Here is a 20749-nt window from a genome sequence, read left to right on the forward strand (position 1 = left end):
GCAAGATATTCTCATAGAGAGTGGTTATTTCATCCTGATCCTCTATTCCTACAATTCCAGTAGCTGCCACCATGTGACAATGGTACTAAAAAAGGTAGCTTAGGTCTTATGGTAGGTTTATTCTGGGTGTAGATAAGTAATGAGAAGTCATTAAAAAAATTACATCTCTATTTTATTGTATTTTTTCCTAAACTACAACTGTTAAAACAACAGGACAGAAACTAAACTAAATTGTAGTTAACAAGCTTTATTTCACCTTAAACCTTTTCTTTTACATACCTTCCATAATCTGGCACTAATTGAGATCTGGTTCCCTCCTGATAACAAAACATTCCTGACCACCCTTTCCAGTATTACTTGCACTTTCAGTCATAACTCTTATTAACTGGTCATGATAGGGGAGCCAGAATACCCCTTACTCCTTTTGCCTCTTCCAGATTCTTCCTCTGTCACTGTCACTCAATAATCTTCCTTCCTTTGAGGTTCATTCTTTTCATATTTATCACCAATTCAAAATTCTGGTAGCTGTTATGTCCAAACCCCTCCCTGCAGGACAATCTCCTTTCTTCCCCAATGAATTCAGTACTTGCTCAATCAAGATCATTCCTCCCCAACTCTTCACATACTAGGCACATCAGTGAAAATATTGATACTCCCTCAAACATCCTAGCTTCCCAATTCTTTAATTTTCTCATGTGTTACTCCTCTGCTTTATATCAGCTACATACAGATGTTCAAGGAATGCCATCACCTACAGTGGTTCCATTTCCATGTTCATGAGTTCTGAAAGTCATTTATCTGATCATAATCAGTTATCATTCCTTCTTTCCCTCTGTATTACAACTCCCCACCTTATTCTTTTTCTTCATCTTTACCATTGACTCCAGTCCCTCCACCCTCTAGTTGTTTCCCAGGTCATTTTCACTGGCTGCACTCTCCTCCTTCCCTACCTTGACCTGTTAGTGAACCCAGTTCAACTCTTATTTCTTTGTGCAAAATTAGGAAAAGGCTACTTTCAAAGGAAATGGAGAAATGTGTCATTTTGCCCTTTGCTTATATGTGTGATCAATTAAGACCTCTTCCTACTCTGCTTTTTGTTTTAGCATTGGCATCCTTCTCCACCTTGCCTACAGAAATTTTACTTTGTGGTTATTGAGATAACTATTTGTTGGACTTTGTCATGTATATTCTTTACATGAGTTCAATATTTGGCTTCATCTCCTTTCTAAAGTTTCCCATCTATGAGTCCTTTGCCTTCAGTGGAGTTCTTCCTTAGAATATATACATGGACCTGTTGATCAGGATCCTCAGGTCCTAGATTCCATTCAGACTCTCCTGATCAGAAGGTGTGACCGAGTTCAGAATATTATTTCATTATGTTAGCACTATGCTGGTGTTTTACCTAGTCTTCCTTGTTGCATGAACCCTGGTCCCATTCCAATGATTTTTTAACTCTGTAGACTTATGTGTTTAAAGCTGAACTGGTAACCAGACATTGATTTTTGCATTGCTGCCTCTGTTTCATTGTCATTGTTATTTATGACTCTAATAGAATAGTATAGTGGAAAGGGCAGTACACGTGTATATTGGAAGACCTGGTTCAAATCCCTGTTCTGCCACAAACTAACCGATCAAAGTATTGCGCTAGGCCCTGGTATTAGGCCCCTAGTATTTCATTACATTGAAAATTGGAACAATTTCTTCTCTTTAAGAGTCATGTGAGCTTAGGCAAATTACCTGTCCTCTCTGGGCCTCAGATTCATCATCTATAAAAGATGAGTTTGGGTTAGTTGACCTGTAGTGACCTTTCTAGCATTGATGTTCATATTAATGTTCCATGATTCTGGTTATAACCTTACTCAGATTAACCTCACTACAATTACTTGAAGGGATTTTTCTGAGGCTTTCCCTGATAAATTCATGATCACCACATGCTGGTATACACACTGGCTAGTATACACACAATGCCTTGGAGTCAGCCATTCCTTATCTTTCTTACTATTTAAGTTTTCTGCCTCTTGAATCACATGGTTTCTGTGGCAATGATCAAGGTCTCCAGTGCCTTATCTGCCATTTTGTATTATGTATATTGATACTAATTTCATTTAGTTCACTTTTTCAAGAGTCCACTGTACTAGCTCTTTGTGCAAAGGATATAAATGAGATTCTTTTTAGACTTAAATTTGTCTGTGATGTAAATCTCTTAAAACTTAAATGTACAGAAGAGGGTACAATGCAGGTAGTTGAAGCAGTCTGTTTTAATAAGACATATATCACACAGCTTTACAAGGAAGGGTACATAGATCTGATTAATGTACCCTTGTAAATGGGTACATTAATCTGTGTACCTACTATGAGGAATTTTTCAAGAATCTGGGATCTATTTTATCTCTTAAAATCCATCACTTGATCCTGTTATCCACCCAAGCTATTATCTGCATTCTCCCTTTCATATCCAAACTCCTAGCAAAATCTCTCTGGTTTCATTGTATCTGCTTCATTTCCTCTCATTCACTTCTGAGCCCTCTGTAATATAGCTCCTGACGTTATCAATCAACTAAAATTGACCAGTGTTATCAATGTTCTTTGAATACCCAAATTTGATAGCCTTTCCTCAATTCTTGCCTTTCTTGACTTCTGCAGCATAGATTATTGACTCAATGCTTTTCTTCTTAGGGGTTTTATGATAGTCTTTCTTGGTTTCTCTTCCAAAGCATCTGGCTTTTTTTTTTTTTTTTCTGTCTCATTTGCTGATTTACCATCTATATCCCATATCTTGACTCCAAGGCTCATTACCCCCAAGGCTCAGTCTTGAGTTCTTTTCTCTCTCTGTTTTCTCTCCTGCTGACATCATCAGTTCCCAGGGGTTAAACTATTCATCACTGTACAGATTACTCATAGATCTGTATACAGACATAGTTTCTCTGTCTTGAACTGTAATTCTGCCCTCCAATTCTCTGTTGTCAACATCCCAGACTCATATACCCAAAACAAATCATTTATCAAACCCCCACACACACTTCCAAATTTCCCCATTTCTCTTGAAGGAACAACCTGTCCTTTCCTACCTAGGTTCATAACCTGAGAATAATCTTTTATTCCTTACTCTCCCTTTCCACACAAATCTAATTAATTACCAAGTCTTTTCAATTCTTCAACAGCAATTATGTCAATTCCTTTCTCTGCATTCACACAACCACCACACTCTAAAGCCTAGAGAGGAGAGGTTATTTGCCTAATCTCACAACCTGGTTCAAACCCTTATCACCTTCATTTTGACTATTGAATTAACCTCCCTGATTCAAATCTCTCCTCCCTCCAGTCCATCCTCCACTCAGCTGGTAATGATATTTTTACTGAAGATGTTTCCCCCACTCAGTAATTTCTAGTTTATTGATTACCTCTAGAATTAAATACAAAATCCTCCATTTTATATTTAAAGATCTAACTTCTCTTTCCAGACTGTTTATACATTGCTCCCCTTCAAATAGGCAAATTGACCTTACTGTTCTACACAAATGACATTCTATTTACTATATCATTGTTTTTGCACAGGCTGTCTCCTCTGCCTGCCTTAATTGTACTGCCTGTTGACCTTTACCTCTTAGAACCCTATTTCTTTTAAAGTTCAGATTAAGTACTGCCTACAAAAGGACTTTATTGATCTCTACTCCCAGTCTAATTCTGTGTGTTTACATACATACATGCGTGTGTGTATATATAGAGTATTCCTAAACTCTTAGAGCAGTTGAAGCTATTAAAGCCTGGAATTAGGGTTAGGATTAGCTATTAAGCTACTAAATCTTAAAACTGCAATAAGACTTTTGGAACTCTGTGTGTGTGTATGTATGTATGTGTGTATGTGTGTATACATGCATATGCATACCCACATGATCATCCAGAAGAACATGTTCTCTGTTTCATTTTGTCTTTAAATCCCCAGTGCCTGGCACATAGTTGCCACTTATTTAAATGCTCATTTGATTGCAGTTCCCCCTTCACTGGCAGAAATCATAACCATTACCCTGTAGTCAATTTACACTTAGTTATTCTTTGAATGACACGGGCTGACATATGCTCAAACTCAAAACCTTTCCAGTTTGGTAGAATCTAGCATAATTTTTGTTCTACCTCAAGAGTTCCAGGACCACCTCCATTCTAGAGGACTTCACTGAAGATTTTCTTTGTAGCATACCTGACAGTAGTTTTGCAATTTTCATTTTACTTAGTACAGCATAAAGAATTTTTTTTAAACATGTAATGTTTGGACCTTAAAATTATTTACCAAAAAAAGGTTAAAAATTGTTTCTGTATGTAATTGGGGAAAAAATAAAATATTAAAATTTTTATAAGTATGTACATTTATGTAATATGATTGAGCAACATTTTTAAAAGATTAAATGGAGCTACAGTCTAGTATGATCAAAATAGAAAATATTTTATCTCATTTACCAGGATTAGGCCAACAAGGTGAACCCAACTTTACCCCATCTCTCAGTCCTGGCAGTCCCATGATGTCACTACAGATTCCTCCTTCCCAAAGTCCTATGCTGCAGCAAGCTCAGCCCTCTTCAGGCTACCAGTCACCAGACATGAAGACTTGGCAGCAAGGAGCAATTGGCAATAACAAGTAAGAGCGATGATGTCTTCAGCATATTTAACATTTAAAGGATCTGTACTTCCTTTCATTGGTCTCATTGTGTGTACCACTGCCTACCCATTACAACTCTTATCTCTTGTAAACCTTAGCAGACTATTTTGAGGGTTAATGTGGCCAAATGTGTAGATATAGAGGTAAAGACATATTTACATATTTAGATAAATAGACTTCAGTACGTATGTCTTTTTTTTTTTTTTTTTGCTTTTTGAAGGGCAATTGGGGTTAAGTAACTTGCCCAAGGTCACACGGCTAGGTTTTTGTGTGTGTGTGTGTGTGTTAAGGGTCTGAGGCTGGATCTGAACTCAGGTCCTCCTGACTCCAGGTCCGGCACTCTACTCACTGCACCACCTAGCCGCCCTGAGTGTGTATGTCTTAAGAGGAGATGTGCTACTGTTAACCAAGCCACATGAGTTCCTAATTTTCAATATGTACTATTTTTGAAGAATTGACTGAGGCACTAGAGAGTTAGTCATTTGTCCAAGGTCAAACCCTGTTCAGCTTTTCATCACCTCTTATCTGGACTATTGCAGTAGCCTCCTAAATCATCTTTTTGCTTCTAGTCTCTACTATCCCCACTCCATCCTCCATAGTTGTCAGATCGATATTTCCAAAGTGCAAATCTGACCTCATCAGTTATATCAAGTAATTCATAAACTCAGAAATCTTCATTGGTTTCCTATTGCAGCTAGGATAAAATACATAATCCCCTGTCTGGTATTTAAAGCCCTTCATGATCTGTTTTCTATCTACTTTTCCAAGTCTTATTTTATTTCAGTGCCTTCATATACTTTCTGTTTCAATCAAATTGGCATTATAGTTATTTATATATTATGTGTATGTATGTACATGTATGAAAAATAATTACTCACCTCCACTTCTTAGAATTCTAACCTCCTTTAAAGGACAATTAATGTGCCACCTCTCTCCCAAAGCCTTTCTAATACACAGTTATTAGAGTTCTCTTTCTTTAAATTTCTTTTTGTTGATTTACACATTTTATTTGCTTCTGCACTTGTATTCTCCTATAATAGTAGGAGAATGTAAGGTCTTTGCAGAAAAGGCTTATTATTACATTTGTTTTTGTATCTGGCTAGCACAGAGCCTTACACATAACAGATACTTAATAATTTATTAGATCAAACTGAATTGAGCAAGTTGATTTGAGTATATGGATATTAGGTGAATTATTAAGGCTTTAGGGTAATTTCAATTTAATCTAGGTCCTACTTTAGCTAATGTATTTGGTATATTTTCTTAAATGTGTCCTAAATGTTACCAAGATACCCTAAGGTTTTACTATAATGTTGTCTTTATTGTCCATGTCATAGCACCATAACATTAGTGAGTTATTTTGAAGTTCTCATTCTGATTATTAAACTCTTTAAAGAAGTCCAAATTGAATGTGAATTATATTCCTATGTAAATGGAAATCTTATTGTAACATGCTTTAGTTTATTTCCCATAAGCCAAGATTATAAAATTCAGTATTTAAGTGCCATCTTTCAACTAAGAACCAGGACCCAGGTATATTATCCCCACTTTTAGGCCCAAGATATGTAATCCAGACTGTTTTTGAGTTAACAGCATGTTCAGTCAGAACCAGCCTGCACCTGCACAGCCAGGAGTATACAACAATATGAGCATCACCGTATCCATGGCAGGAGGAAATACAAATGTCCAGAACATGAACCCTATGATGGGCCAGATGCAGATGAGTTCATTGCAGATGCCGGGAATGAATACAGTGTGTTCTGAGCAGGTTAGTACTACAATAAAAATTCTGTTTCTACATACGTACACACACAGACACACACACGCACACACCCCTCTCCATACATTAGTGTTCTTTTTTTTTTTTTTTTGCCTTTTGGAGGGCAATTGGGGTTAAATAACTTGCCCAAAGTTACACGACTAGTTTTTTTGTGTGGGTGTTAAGTGTCTGAGGCCGGAACCGAACTCTAGTCCTCCTGACTCCAGGGCTGGCACTTTACTCACTGCACCACCTAGCTGCCCCCAATATTAGTGCTATTATCTATTTGTTCCCCCGAAACAACAGTTATACCTTGGTTATGATTGATTTTTAATTTTTTACTTTGTGTTAGTCACTTCTTTTTAGTCACAACAGTAAGTAGTTTCTGTAATTTTATTTTTTTTCATTTACATGTAAAAACAATTTTAAAATTTGTCTTTTAAAATTTTGAGTTTCAAATTCTTTCCCTCTTACCTTTCCCTCCCACCTCCCTGAGGTAATAAGCAATTTGATATATGTTATACATGTGCAGTCATGTAAAACAGATTTTAGTATTAGTCATGTGATAGAAAAAACAGACACTCAAAAAACACACACCATGAAAATGATAAAGAAAGTGAAAAATATATTTCAATCTACATTCCGAGTCTATCAGTTCTTTCTCTGGAGGTGGATAGCATTTTTCGTCATGAGGCCCTTGGAATTGTCTTGAATCATTGTGTTGCTAACAGTAGCCAGGTCATTCACAGTTGGTCACCATACAATATTGCTGTCACTGTGTACAATGTTCTCTTGGTTCTGCTTGCTTCACTTTGCATCAGTTTATGTAAGTCCAGGTTTTTCTGAAAACATCTAGCTCATCATTTCTTATAGCACAATAGTATTCCATCACAATCATATAGACACAATTATTCAACCATTCCCCAGGTGATGGGAATCCCCTCAATTTCCAATTCTTTGCCACTACAAAAGGAGCTGCTTCAAATATTTTTGTACCTAGAGGTCCTTTTCCTTCTTATTTGATTTCTTTGGGATATAGACCTAGTAATGATATTGCTAGGTCAAAGAGTATACAGTTTTATAGCCCATGTTCTCCAGAATTGTCAAACATTTCACAGCTCTATCAGCAGTTAATTAGTGCCCCCAATTTTCCACATCCCCACCAGATTTGTCATTTTCATTTTCTGTCATATTAACTAATCTTATAGGTATGAGATGGTACCTCAGAGTTGTCTTAATTTACATTTCTCAAATCAGTAATGATTCAGAACTAAATTTGTATGCTGAAACATATATACTGAAGGTTCCTATGACTTTACACTGTAGAAGTAATAAATTTTGGTATGCATAAGATTTTCATATCCTAAGTTTATTATAAAGCGATGCTTACTGATTCTGACTTTGAAACTCATTACTTCTCATCCTTAGCATATTTTCTTTCTTTATGATATTATAGAGGTCTTAAAATTATTTTCCATCATATATATTTGATGTTCCTCATACATGGTAGCATTTTTCTTTTAGTCTTTCTTAGCTACAAGAGATATTCATTGTGTTGTATCTGAAGAAAGGCAGCATATGAAGCAAAATCTCCAGGCCACTTACCCTATCACTCTAATTTCATGTTATTCCTCTTTACAAACTCTCCATTCCAGTCAAACAGGCCTGCTTGATATTCTCTGACCCTGTCATTCAGTTCACTGTCTCTGCCTTTGCTTAGGTGGTCCTTCATGTCTAAAATACCCTCCCTTTTTACCTCCACTTCTTAGAATCCCTAGTGTCCTTCAGAGCATAGCTCAGTTACCGTATAAGCTGCCTCCCCTTTACCCCCACCACCTCAGTTCCTAGTACTCTGTGCTTCTTAAATTTTCTTTTTATGACTTTGTAAATATTTTGTATTTACTTTCTTAATGTTGTGTTCCCTTCCCCCTGTAGAATATAATTAGCACTTCAAGGGCAGGGACTGTTTTTGTATTCTTGTTACTTGGCACACACACCATAGCTTCTTAATAAGCATTTGCTGAATTGAGTTATACTAATGCTAGTTAAGATTTATGGCTCAGATGTTCTGAGTGGAAAAGTATGCTGTAATCTTTGACTTGGTTAACAAAGTTTTTGTCTGTAGTCTGTTAACCGACACCCAGCTGGTGGTAGTTTTCTCAAATTGCTATGATAGTCATTGCAAACAGCTTTCCTAACTGATAAACCTCCTCCTTAAAAATCTTAAATACTTTCTAAATGCCTTCTAGATGAAGTCACAACTTCTGAGTCTGGCATCTAAGACCCTCCACTATCTGTTCCAGCTGATTCTTCTAGCCTTCCCTCTCATTACTCTCCCCTATAAACCCTTTGCAAACTGGATGCTTTCTGTTCTCTGAATAATCCTTGGGTCTTTCCACTTCTGTGACTTTGATCATGCCATTTCCTACTTCCTAGACAACTTTTCCAGTCTCTTCTGAATACTTGGTACTTACTGTCTATACTACCCATTAATAATTGATCATGTGCTGCTTTGTGATATCTCTCATGTTTCTATTTAACTTTTCAGTTAATGCCTTATTTCCACAATTAGATTGCAAGCTACTTGAGGCAAAGAATCTTGATTATATTTCCTGACCCCTCTTCTAATGTCTAGCACAGTGCCTGAGTAGTCAGATACTTTATCAATTGATGGATAGTAACAAAAACTAAGCAATCCTTGAAGTGCCAGCCTTCCAAACTTACACACCTAGTAATATCACTTGTCATAGGAGTAAACATTATGAATGTCTCTGAAAGTACATGAAAGAGAGAAGTCCCTAGAGGCTTGATAAGAACAGAATTGGCATCTATAAGTTTTTTCCTATTTCACTGGATTGCACCTCCCTAATTGGAATTTTGGAAGCCTGACCACTGGATAAGATTTTTAGGATTACTGTGATAATCTCACTGACTTAAAAAAGAGTAGATTTTCTTTCCTGGAATTTCTGCCTCATACTTTTTGCTCTTTTTCACTTCTCCTTTCTGTTTCCTTTACTTCTGTACCTTTCTGGATATTTAGGAGCCTAAGTAGGAAAAGAATTACATATACTTTAAAATGCTATAAAAGGTCAGTGATCTTTCTAACCCAGTACTTATTTGATAAAGAGTAGCAAAGAGCATATGGTTGTAGTCCATGATATCAACCTTAGAGGTTTTACTGTAACTCTAAAATAACCTAATAATCATTTAATAGATCCTTTTAGGAATTTGTCATACCTTTATAAGATTTATCTAAACACTTGATCTTTTTTACATATTCTTCCTATATTCCATCACTTGAAATCTCTAGTTCATACTTGATCTCTCAAGTTTAAAAGAATGTCTTTTGTTATAATGAAGATGTTGGGAAAGAAGGTAATAGCACATGTCCAGAGGTTTTGTGATCATTTGACTTGGGAATCTTAACCTTTTTAAAATCTTGGACCACTTTGACAGCCTGGTGAAATCTATGGACTCCTCAGAAAATTGTTTTTAAATGCATAAAATACATAGTATTTCAAAAGTGACCAATTGCTGAAATATCATTATCAAAATAGTAAAACCAAAATAGTGGAAGTTTCAAATTCACTTGACCCTAGGTCAAGAATATCTGCTTTAGAGCTCACCTCTTCTCCTTTATTTCATATACTACCCCAAGTACAATAGTCAGAGGCTGTTTATCAATAGATATTTGTAGTGTGGGAGCTCTCAGTAAGCCCCTGTTTTCTATAAGTTGCATATGGCTAAAAGAGAATGAGACAAATTATACATAGTGATTTATATAAATTATACTTAAATCATTATTTATAATTGGTTCAAGTGTGAATTAGCTTGAATGGTGCTAAGATATATGGTCAGTGCCTGAATGCTGTTCTATAAACCCATCTTGCCCTATTAGAAAGTTAGAGAGGAAATGGGGGAGGATATAAGAGAGAGCAGATTGGGGGAAGGGGTATTCAGTAGGCTTCCTATCTTGAGGTGGGGGGTAGGGGAAAGACAGGGAAAAAATTTGTAACTCAAAATGTTGTGGAAATGAGTGTTGAAAACTAAAAATAAATTTAAAAAATAAATAAGAAAGGAAAGAAAGAAAGTCTTTTCCTAATTCAGGGGTGATTGAGGTGGTACCTGACAATGAACTTAGTTAGTCTCAATGAACTTTAAAGTCTCTTTTGAAAGGTTCTATGATTACTTGTAACTTGAATTTCAAAATATAAATGTGAGGTGGAAGTACTTGGGATTGTAATGAAATCTTATGTCAAAAATGAAAAAGTTTGTGTTCCTAGAAAGCAAGCTATATTTAGAAGACCTAACTTACTTGCCTGGTCCTGAGGGTAGGTAAACTCTTAGTGTACTCTAAACTCTTAGGAGGGGGAACAAGAAGGGAGAAGAGCAAAAGCATATGTAAGGAAAGAAGACTGAGAATTTAGGGTCAAAAGAGGCTAAGAAAAGGGACGCCAAAGAGATACTGGAGAATTAAGCTCATTATTCAAACTTATAAAATGTTCCTATCTTCTTAGCTATAGTTACATATAATAGTATGTCCTGAATTCATCATCTATAATTAATCAGATTTTGTAACAGTTTTCTCTTGCCTCTTTCATATGAGATAATTTACCCTATTCTATCTCTCCCTATCTCCTTTTCTCATTATATTCCTCTCTCACCTCTTAATTTTATTTTTTAGATATCCCTTCCTATTCAACTAATCCTGAGCCTTCTGTCTATGTATACATGTACACATATATACACACACTCACATATGTATTTATATACACATACACCTTGCTATATAAACATATAAATGTATGTATACATATACACACACATATATTCCTTTCAACTATCCTCATACTGAGAAAAGTCTTATAAGTATCATTTTTCCATATAGGAATATAAATAGTTCAACTTTAATAAGTTCCTTATGATTTCTTTTCCCTGTTTACCTTCTCATGTTTCTCTTGCTTGTTGTATTTGAAAGTCATATTTTCTGTTCAGATCTGATTTTTTTTATCAAGAATGCTTGAAAGTCCTCTATTTCTTTAAATGACTGTATTTTCCTCTGAAACATTATACTCAGTTTTGCTGGGTAGGTGATTCTTGGTTTTAATCCTAGCTCCTTTGACCACCAGAATGTCATATTCCAAACCCTTCTATCCCTTAACTTAGAAGCTGCTAGATTTTGTGTTGTCCTGATTATGTTTCCACAGTACTCAAATTGTTTCTTCCTGGCTGCTTGTAAAATTTTCTCCTTGACCTGGGAACTCTGGAATTTGGCTATACTATTCCTAGGAGTTTTCTTTTGGGGATCTTTTTCAAGAGGCCATTGGTGAATTCTTTCAATTTCTATTTTGCCCTCTGGTTCTAGAATATCAGGGCAGTTTTGCTTGATAATTTCTGGCTTTCAGGTAGTCCAGTAATTTTTAAATGATCTCTCCTGGATCTATTTTCCAGGTCAGTGGTTTTTCCAATGAGATATTTCACATTGCCTTCTATTTTTTTCATTTGTTTAGATCTGTTTTATAGTATCTTGATTTCTCATAAAGTCATTAGCTTCCATTTGCTCCAATCTAATTTTGAAGGAATTAGTCTCTTCAGTGAGTTTTTGAAATTCCTTTTCCATCTGGAAAATTCAGGTTTTTAAGGCATTCTTCTCCTCATTGGCTTTTTGGTCCTCTTTTGCCATTTGGGTTAGTCTGTTTTTTAAGGTATTATTTTCTTCAGAATTTTTTTGGGTCTCCTTTAGCAGCCTTTTAATGATTTTCTCGCTTCATTCTCATTTCTCTTCACAGTTTTTCCTCCACTTATCTTACTTGATTTTCAAAATCCTTCCTGAGCTCCTCCAGCCTGTATGTAACCAATTCATATTTTTCTTGGAAGCTTTTGATGCAGGAGTTCTGACTTCACTGTCTTCTTCCCATTCCATGCTTTGATCCTTTCTGTCCGCCAAAAAAAGATTCTATTGTCTGTTTGTACTTCCTCTGCTTGCTCATTTTGGCAGCCAATTACTTGACTTTTGAGCTCTTTGCCACAGTAGAATTCTGCTTCCAGAATGGAGAGAACTTTGTCCCAAATCACTGGGGTTTTCACAATTGTTGTCAGAGGTCTGAGGAGGGTGCCCTCTCTACAGACAACACACTGACTCACTAGCATACTGGCGTTTCTCACCCCGGGACCACCGCCCAAGATAGCAACCCAGATCAAAGCAAGATAAAGCAAGAGCAATTACCCTCTGAATGGTTGCTTGGCCCCCCTACTGACTGCAGGACAGGAGCTCCAGAGGCAGCCACGGGGCAGCTGTGCCTCTGCTACCTTGCGCCCTGGGGGCAGGGGCCGGACTCTTAGGTCACCTGGTTCCAGTAGAGTTCCCCACTGACCTTTTACTTTGTCTTTGGCATTTATGGGTTGAGAAACCACCACAGCTGCTGATGATCCACTCTCCTGAAGTTGGAACTGGGTGGCCCCCCCAGGACTGTCCTTGGCTCCCAGAGCACTGCGATAGACTCTTCCTGGTAAGCCTGTCAGGCTGCCTTCAGCGGGAGATTTGTTTCTCTCTGTCACTTTGTGGGTTCTGTAGCTTTAAAATATGTTTAGAGTCATATTTTACAGATATTAGAGGTGGTTGTGAGAGGAGCTCACAGAATTTCCTGCTTCTACTCAGCCATCTTGGTTCTGCTTCCTCCCTTCTGTCCCTCTTCCCTCCCCTCCCCCACCCCCGTTAAGCAGATTTTGGCCACAATTTTGCTAGTGTCTGATTGTAGATGCACACACACATATATATTGCATATATACATATGTATTGTATATACACACATACAAATTTACCTTTATATCTATGCATATATACATACATACTATACCCATATATGGATCTGATAAAAATATTCATTACTGGTACTGCTGGATAGGAAAGAGAGTATACCTGTTGGATACCTGTACCTAGATATCATATTGTCCTCTGCTTGGATTTTCCATTGTCAAATCAAAATTAGTATGACCAAAATGGATTGTCATCTTCCATACCTAAATTCATCCCCTTTCATACTTCTCTCTATTTCTGTTAAGAATATCACCATCTTCACAGTCACTCTGATTATAATCCTTTGATTCATCCTTGTCACTTTTGTCTTTTTCACCCTTCTATATCTAATCAGTTTCCAAGCTTTCTCAATTCTAACACCACAAAATCTGTTGTAGTTTTCCCCTTCTTTCCATTTAAATGACTACCACCTTGTTTTAACAACTCATCACCTCTAGCCTATACTATATAATAGACTATTAATTGGTATCCCTGCCTGTAGCTTCTTCCCTTTCCAATCCATTCCCCCTGAGTACAGCTTCCAAGATCATCTTCCTAAGGCATATCATTTCCCTGCTTAAAAATCCCCAGTGGTTCCCTGTTGCCACTAGGATTAAATAGATACCACTCAAGCCTAGCATTTGAGGCTCTCTGGTGCCATCATAACTTATAACTTTTTTTTTTTCCATTATTGCATTTTGTGAACTCTGTGTCTCAACCAAACTGGACTACTAGTCCCTAAATATAACATTCCATTTTCTGTTTCCATGCCTTTTTACAGACTTTCCTTTATTCCTGGAATATAATTCCTTCTCATTTCTGCCTTAAGAATCCTGAACATGTCTCACCTTCATAAAGCTTTCCCTTATTTTTTCCCCTTCAAATTATATTTTATTTCTTTGTCTTGGGTACAAGTTGCATCTAAGGTAAAAATGTAAGTTCCTTGATGGTAGGGACTATTTAATTTTTATCTCAGTATCTCTAGTGCTCTAGTACATATTTGAGGCTTCATAAATTTTCATTAAATTGAATTAATTACAGTGATCCAAGACAATTCTGAATGACTTATGATGAAAAATGCTATCCATCTCCAAAGAATGCAGATTGATGCATACTTTTTCTTTATTTTTCTTCTGTTTTTTTGTCTGTATTTTCTTTTACAACATGACTGATATGTTTTGCATGACTGAACTGCATGTATAACCTGTATCAGATTGCTTGGGAGGGTAGAGAGGAAGGGAAAGAATTTGAAACACACACAAAAAATTTTTCAAACGAATGTTAAAAATTGTTTTTAATGCATTTGGGGAAAAAATAATATTTTCAATTAAAAAAAATAAACTGAATTGAATTTATGACTGACTATTCATCCCATCTTTTCTTTCTTCCTCCACCACAACCTCAATGGGGCCCAGCAGTGGTAGCAGTTGGAACATGAGACCCAGAAATATAGGTTAATGAATGAACATCACAATGCTTGAATAGTGGTCCCTCCAAGTCTCTTTTATCAACCTATGCTCAGAATCATCATGTAAACTTCAAAAACAAGGAATCATATATATTTTAGTAGTGTATACAGGCATTTAGGTGTGGCGTATCAATCAACAAATTCTGGTTTTTTTGTTTTTCAAAATATTCATCCTTAATTTTGATGGAATTGTCCCTGAATTAAACAGTGCACTTGTAATTGTTCTCGAATTTGTCATTAACAGATAAATGATCCAGCACTGAGACACACAGGCCTTTACTGCAATCAGCTTTCATCAGCTGACATTCTCAAAACAGAATCAGATGGCAGTGCCCAGGTCAGTAAGAAACTTTTAAGCATAGTTCCATCAGAGGTACTAATTGTGTGGGCCAGCTCAACATTTCTTAATTGGTCATTTTTGTAACTATGTGCACTGTTAATGTTCATGTTCAGTGGGGGCACTTGTAGAAATAGTAGTTTATTCACACGATTGAACATATTTTGTGCCTTCTATATGCAGGGCTAGCACTGTGGAGAATACAAAGGGGCAAGAGCCAGCCCCTGCCCTATGGGAGCTTGTAATCTAATTGGGAAGATAAGACATAAATTTATAAAAGACAAAAGAGCCAGAAAAGGCAAAAAATTTAAGTGCCAAATTAATGGTAGGGAAAGTGAGTGCTTGTTGAGAAGAGAAATAACTCATTAGTTGCTGGGGCAGTCAGAAGAAGTTTCATGGAAGGGGGATGCAAACTGAGCTGTAACTTAAAGGACCCCATAAGAGTTAGCTGAGCAGATGCTACAGACTGATTGTGAAGGCAATAAAACAGGTATGTGCAAGGAATGTTCTAGGGGCAGTGAAGCCATCTGGCTAAAGCATAGGGTGTGAGATTCACAGGGGACCAGTCTAGAGAAAGGGGTGGGGAGAAAGGAGATGTACAGGTTAAAATATTTAGACTTTTATGTCCTTTGCCCATAGAAAATTGTTGAGTAAGGAAGTGACGGGATGACATAGGTTTTTTCATTTAGTGGTAGTGTTGAGCAGGATGGATTAGAATACAGAAGAAACTAAATATGGGGAGGTCATTTCATAAACTACTTCATTAGTCTTAGCATAAGTCAGGATGTGATTCTGAATTCGAGTGGTAAGAGTGCAAATGAAAAAGAAAAGAGGGAATAAATATGAGGAGGGAAAAAAACGACAGTTTTGTCATCCTTTTAGAATGTGCCATATGTTTGTAGGGTAGAGGAGTAAAGGCAGAAACTGCCTCTAGTCTTTCCCTTCCCCTGCTCATCTTTTACAGAACTGCCAAAATAGTATTGCCAAAACACAAATTTGACCATAGGCTCTTCCTATTGAAAAAATTTTAGTGGCTCTCCACTTCCTATAGAATAAAATACAAATTCCCTTGTTCACCTTTTAAAGCTCTCCAGCTGCATTTTGTACTGCCCTCCTACATTCTGCACTCTAACCCATCACTTCTCAAAGTGTGGTCTGGGGACCCATGAAGATCCCCAAGACCATGTCAGGGCCCTCCAAGGTCAAAACCATTTTCATAATAATATTAAAACATTTTAATTTCTAACACAGTAAATATCACCAGATGTAACCTACAGAATCAAAAGTTCTTTAGGAGGTCCTCAATTTTTAAGAATATAAGGGTCCTGAGACCAAAAAGCTTGAGAATCATGCTCTAGCCAAATCAGGTGACTTAGTGTTCCCCAGTTTTATCCCCCTTTTCACCTTTGTTCATTTTTACATACCATGTCTCATTTTTGGAACACTAGAGCAACATCTCCATTCAAGACCTCCTCCTTCATTGTTACCTTCCCCAACCTTCCAACCTTGCTTGGCTCTCCCCTGCCATTCTGCTTGCCCTCTTGCATACACACCACCTGAATATAACAGATGCCATAATTTTCTGTGAATGGGTCCTATCCTTTTTAGATTAGAAGCTTCTTGAGGACAATTTAGGTAGTTTTTTCATGGAAGAATATGTTGGAGGGATACTTGATAATTGTTCAGTGAATTTAGGAAGGAAAGAGTATAGATATCTAAAGAATGGAGAGAAGACACAAATAGCTGGTAAGGAGAACTGAGAGGTGTTTTTGTTTTTTTAGATGTGTTAACAGGGAAATAAAGAGTATATGAGAAAGAAGCTAAACTAGTCTTCAGGAGATTGTGCAACTTTTATTAATGCTTCAGTTGATCCATGAGACTCTTAAAGAGATAAAGTGCGCCTTATTCAAGGATAATTTCTTAATTTAAGTTTTGAGATAGCTTTTGGAGCAAACCTCAGTGGTACAGAGGGCAGGCAGGAGAGAAGGATAATCAGAGTTCTAGGAAGGAGGATGGTATAGTGATGGGGGAGGTTTACCAGTGGCAGTCAGGGAACTTGAAGAGAATATGTTCATTAGAGTTTGATGCAAATTGGTTTTATTCAGTAAAGAGAGTAAAGACTGAAGGAAAATTTCCAAGGGTATTGATAAATGACTGTGCAGAATGCTGTTAACAAACCAGTACATCCCTAATATGATATAATGATACATTGGTCTAACAATAAAACTTCATATTTTAAAAGCATAAAGTTACAAGGAGCTTGAGCACAAGTTCCTGATGTGAGGTCATTTGCAGGGATTTGTGTAGGTGGGCTCAATAGGAAATGTGAATGTTATCCCCAATAATTTTTTTATTACTATGGCTAAATAGAATGAAATTGATAACTAGTTTTATTCTCCAGATAGAAAATACTAGAACAATTTAACTAGAAATTCTTTTTTAGCAGAACATGAATGCTAATAGAGCTGACCTTTGCTATGCTGGGGGTGGGGGAGGCAAATATTGGTATAGGGTGGGGGGAGGGATATAATTCAAACATACCTTTTATCTGAGAAAATATCAAATGTAAAAATGCTATTTCCCTGTATTCCCATTACACAGAATTTAGACAAAACAGTTCTCTTAGTTAACCTTGGTAGTGCTGGTCTTTTGATATATGACCTGTGGTGGTTTCTCCTTGAAAATAGTGTGTCTGTGCAGACATTGCCTTTTGTCTATCCGGTGACACCAGGTAGATTCATTAGTAAAGTATGTTTTTAAGCCATTTGTCTAAACAACAAAAGTGAAAAATAAACCACCACTTGGTCCCCAGTCAGTGAAACTGGGCTTTCCCCATTGAGCTAGTATTACCAGTGATGTTCATTTGCAGTAATGATGGAAACCCTGTAGGCAGCTTGGCCATTCCAATTTTGGTTTTATTTTTAAAGTGTAAACTTTCTAGAACCCTGAGCAAAATGAGTGCAGCAATTTTCTTTTTATAGGACAAGAAGACAGAAGAGTTCTTCTCTGTGGTGACTACAGACTAGAGGAATGCTCTAGTGAGTTCCCACTTCAAGTAGTACGCACTCATGAGCCGGGGGGGCCGAGCCTTCTGTCTCAACACAGCTTTTGTTTGTGTTCCAGCAGGTGCAGCAGGTTCAGGTGTTCGCCGACGTCCAGTGTACAGTGAATCTGGTAGGCGGGGACCCTTACCTAAACCAGCCTGGGCCCCTGGGATCTCAAAAACCCACATCAGGTCCACAGAACCCCCAGGCCCAGCAGAAGAGCCTCCTTCAGCAGCTACTGACTGAATAACCACTTTTAAAGGAATGTGAAATTTAAATAATAGACATACAGAGATATACAAATATATTATATATTTTTCTGAGATTTTTGATATCTCAATCTGCAGCCATTCTTCAGGTCATAGTATTTGGAGCAAAAAAGGGGTTTGCTTTTTGCTGAGGGTTGGGGAGGTGTTTTTTGCTTTGTAAAGCCTTGGATATTGAGAGAGCAACGCAGCAGAACAGTTGGACAATCGATTTCTTGAGCCAAATTTAATTGTTCTTATTTTTATAATAAGTCATTGGCTTCTTATCTGAATGAAGGCTCTTGGAGGAAAACCAAGATGAAAAGTTCCAAGTGGAGAAAGAAACTCCATTTCAGCTGGATTTGACTCTGACCCCATCATGGATGAAGGGCTTGGCAGCCCTGTGCCCTTCAGCAAAAAAAAAACAACTACAAAAGGCTGTCATCTTTCTGTAAAGCCTATCCCATCCCCAGGCAGCTTGTGTGTACAATCAGCTTCTTCTAGCAATTCTATGTCTGTTGGCTTCAAGAAAGTATTTTGCACCTCCTCCTCCCCATTCCGTTTTTTTTAAGATGGTTTAAATCAAGATGCCTCCAGCAATAGAGGCTGAAATGTGTACATTTGCAAGGAATTAAGAAAAAAAGTACATTTTGGGGGAAAATGCAATAATTTTTTGGAAGGGTTGGGGAAGGACAAAGGGCAAAGTCTTTGAGTTATTGTAGATACAATTTTCTGATTAAATGTGGAAAAAAAGGCAGTTTGTTCTTTCTGCTTTTATTGTATTAACAGCTAAGGTAGCTAAAATTATTTAAAATAAAAGTAAATTCTATGATCTAAGCAGCTTATTCTGCCCTTTAAATCTCCCTGTAAATATTTCTGATTTCTTGTAGAAATTTATTTCCTTCTGTTTAGTTTTATGCTTTTAATATCACACTTGATTTTTCTAAATTTTGTGTGTATAAAATATAACTTGTTGATTGAATTGCAGTTTTGAAACATTTGGCTATTTCAATATTTTAATACTGTGATGCCATTTATGGATTTACTTTAAGAATTTACAACCAATAATGTCACTGCCAGAAAGTGCCGTCCCCTGCTTCAAGGGGGACCAATAGCTTTGCTATACTGAAGAGTCCCATGGGGCGAACCTGACTTGTTCCAGAGAACTATACTAGAAGCTATTCTTACAAGTATAAATGTCAAAATTTTATAGGTTTCTTGAATAAAGGGAAAAATTAGTTCTCAAAGAAACCCTCACTTTTCAGGTTTTAAGTTTAGGATTTGAATTACCATCAATTCAGACATAATTGTTTCTATATCAGGCTGGGGAAAATCTACCTCCTGTTATAGGGCTAATTTTGCCCCTTTCCACTATCCCTCCCTCCCATAAAGAATCTAATGGACCCAATTTCCTGCCTTTAGAAATTTCACTGTGAGAATAGAAAAGCTTGAGAATGGTGTTGTGAAAGAACTAGAGGTGGCATCATCAGCTTCCCTGGGCCAACAAATGATATTCTCCACCCCTTACTACCTCTGCTTTCTGGGCAAAAGAAATGTTTAAGAACAAAGAATATAGATTCCACTATTATAGAAGAAGCCATTTTCTTAGCTCTTACCCTCCTTCCTACCCAATTCCTCCCAGTTACAAATGTCTTCACCTAATATAGAAAATAATTTTTTCAGAAAATGTAATGAATGAAAAGATGAAGGAAGAGCTAAGTAACAATGGATAGTAACCACAAATCAAAAATGAAATCTTCAGTTATAAATATGACCTCCTTAAATTCTTCATAAACTTCATCCTTGATTATTCATTCCCAGCCTGACTACCCAGCCCTGCATTACTCTAACCCTCCATCTCATTGCCCTATTACCCTGAGGTGGAAACAAGGAGATTTTCTCTTTTGTTTGTCACACACATATAGATGTGCAATCAGACTTCAGGGTGTTCAACTCTCACTTCAGCATTCCAAGTGAAGTTTCCTGGCTGACTGCTTTTGTATAAGAAACTAGGAAAAAAAAAAGGTAGAGAATACAGAAGATGCCAACATAAGACAGCACCTCCCCCATCCCAACCCAGCTGCACCTTAAAAGTATGCATGTCACCTTAAAAAGTTTTTATAGTTGCACTGTTTGTTTTATGTTTGTACAGTTTAAAATGATTGCTAAATTTGAGGAAAATAAAATTGCTTGCACCTATGGCACTTCTGTCATTCCACAAGAAAATCACTTTTGAGTCACAGAATGGATCTGGTTTACCAGCAATATGGGTTGCCTACACAATAAATTAATGGAAGCAATGAAAACTATACAGAAATATTGAAAGCCTAAACCAGTTAACTGAAAATTCCGGTTTCATAAGAGAAAGCAATTCTGGAAATTTCCATTATAGTCCTCATAATGGACTCTGAGACGATCCCAGCCTGTTCATCCAAGAGTTCTCATCATT

The 20749-nt window shown here is 36.9% G+C and overlaps 1 protein-coding gene across 26 annotated transcripts in view; it reads left to right on the forward strand.

Annotated features, from left to right (window-relative positions):
• The window catches only part of NCOA1 (nuclear receptor coactivator 1), a 241285-nt gene extending 220786 nt beyond the window's left edge, over window positions 1-20499 (forward strand). For 23 of the 26 annotated variants that reach the window (XM_069071959.1, XM_069071964.1, XM_069071975.1 and 20 more), the window contains 4 exons: window positions 4456-4630; window positions 6245-6419; window positions 14919-15011; window positions 18135-20499. In XM_069071959.1, coding sequence (XP_068928060.1) covers window positions 4456-4630; window positions 6245-6419; window positions 14919-15011; window positions 18135-18305 — 614 coding nt within the window. In that variant the 3' untranslated portion in view covers window positions 18306-20499. Of the gene's footprint in view, window positions 1-4455; window positions 4631-6244; window positions 6420-14918; window positions 15012-17992; window positions 18050-18134 lie in introns of all 26 variants that reach the window. The other 3 variants (XM_069071983.1, XM_069071984.1, XM_069071981.1) reach the window with 3 other exon arrangements.
• The last annotated feature ends 250 nt before the right edge of the window (window positions 20500-20749 follow it).

The sequence above is a fragment of the Petaurus breviceps genome, unplaced genomic scaffold (assembly GCF_028583685.1).
Source record: "Petaurus breviceps papuanus isolate PSGF00001 unplaced genomic scaffold, PetGlider_PUasm1.0 90845, whole genome shotgun sequence".
NCBI classification, from domain to species: Eukaryota; Metazoa; Chordata; class Mammalia; order Diprotodontia; family Petauridae; genus Petaurus; species Petaurus breviceps.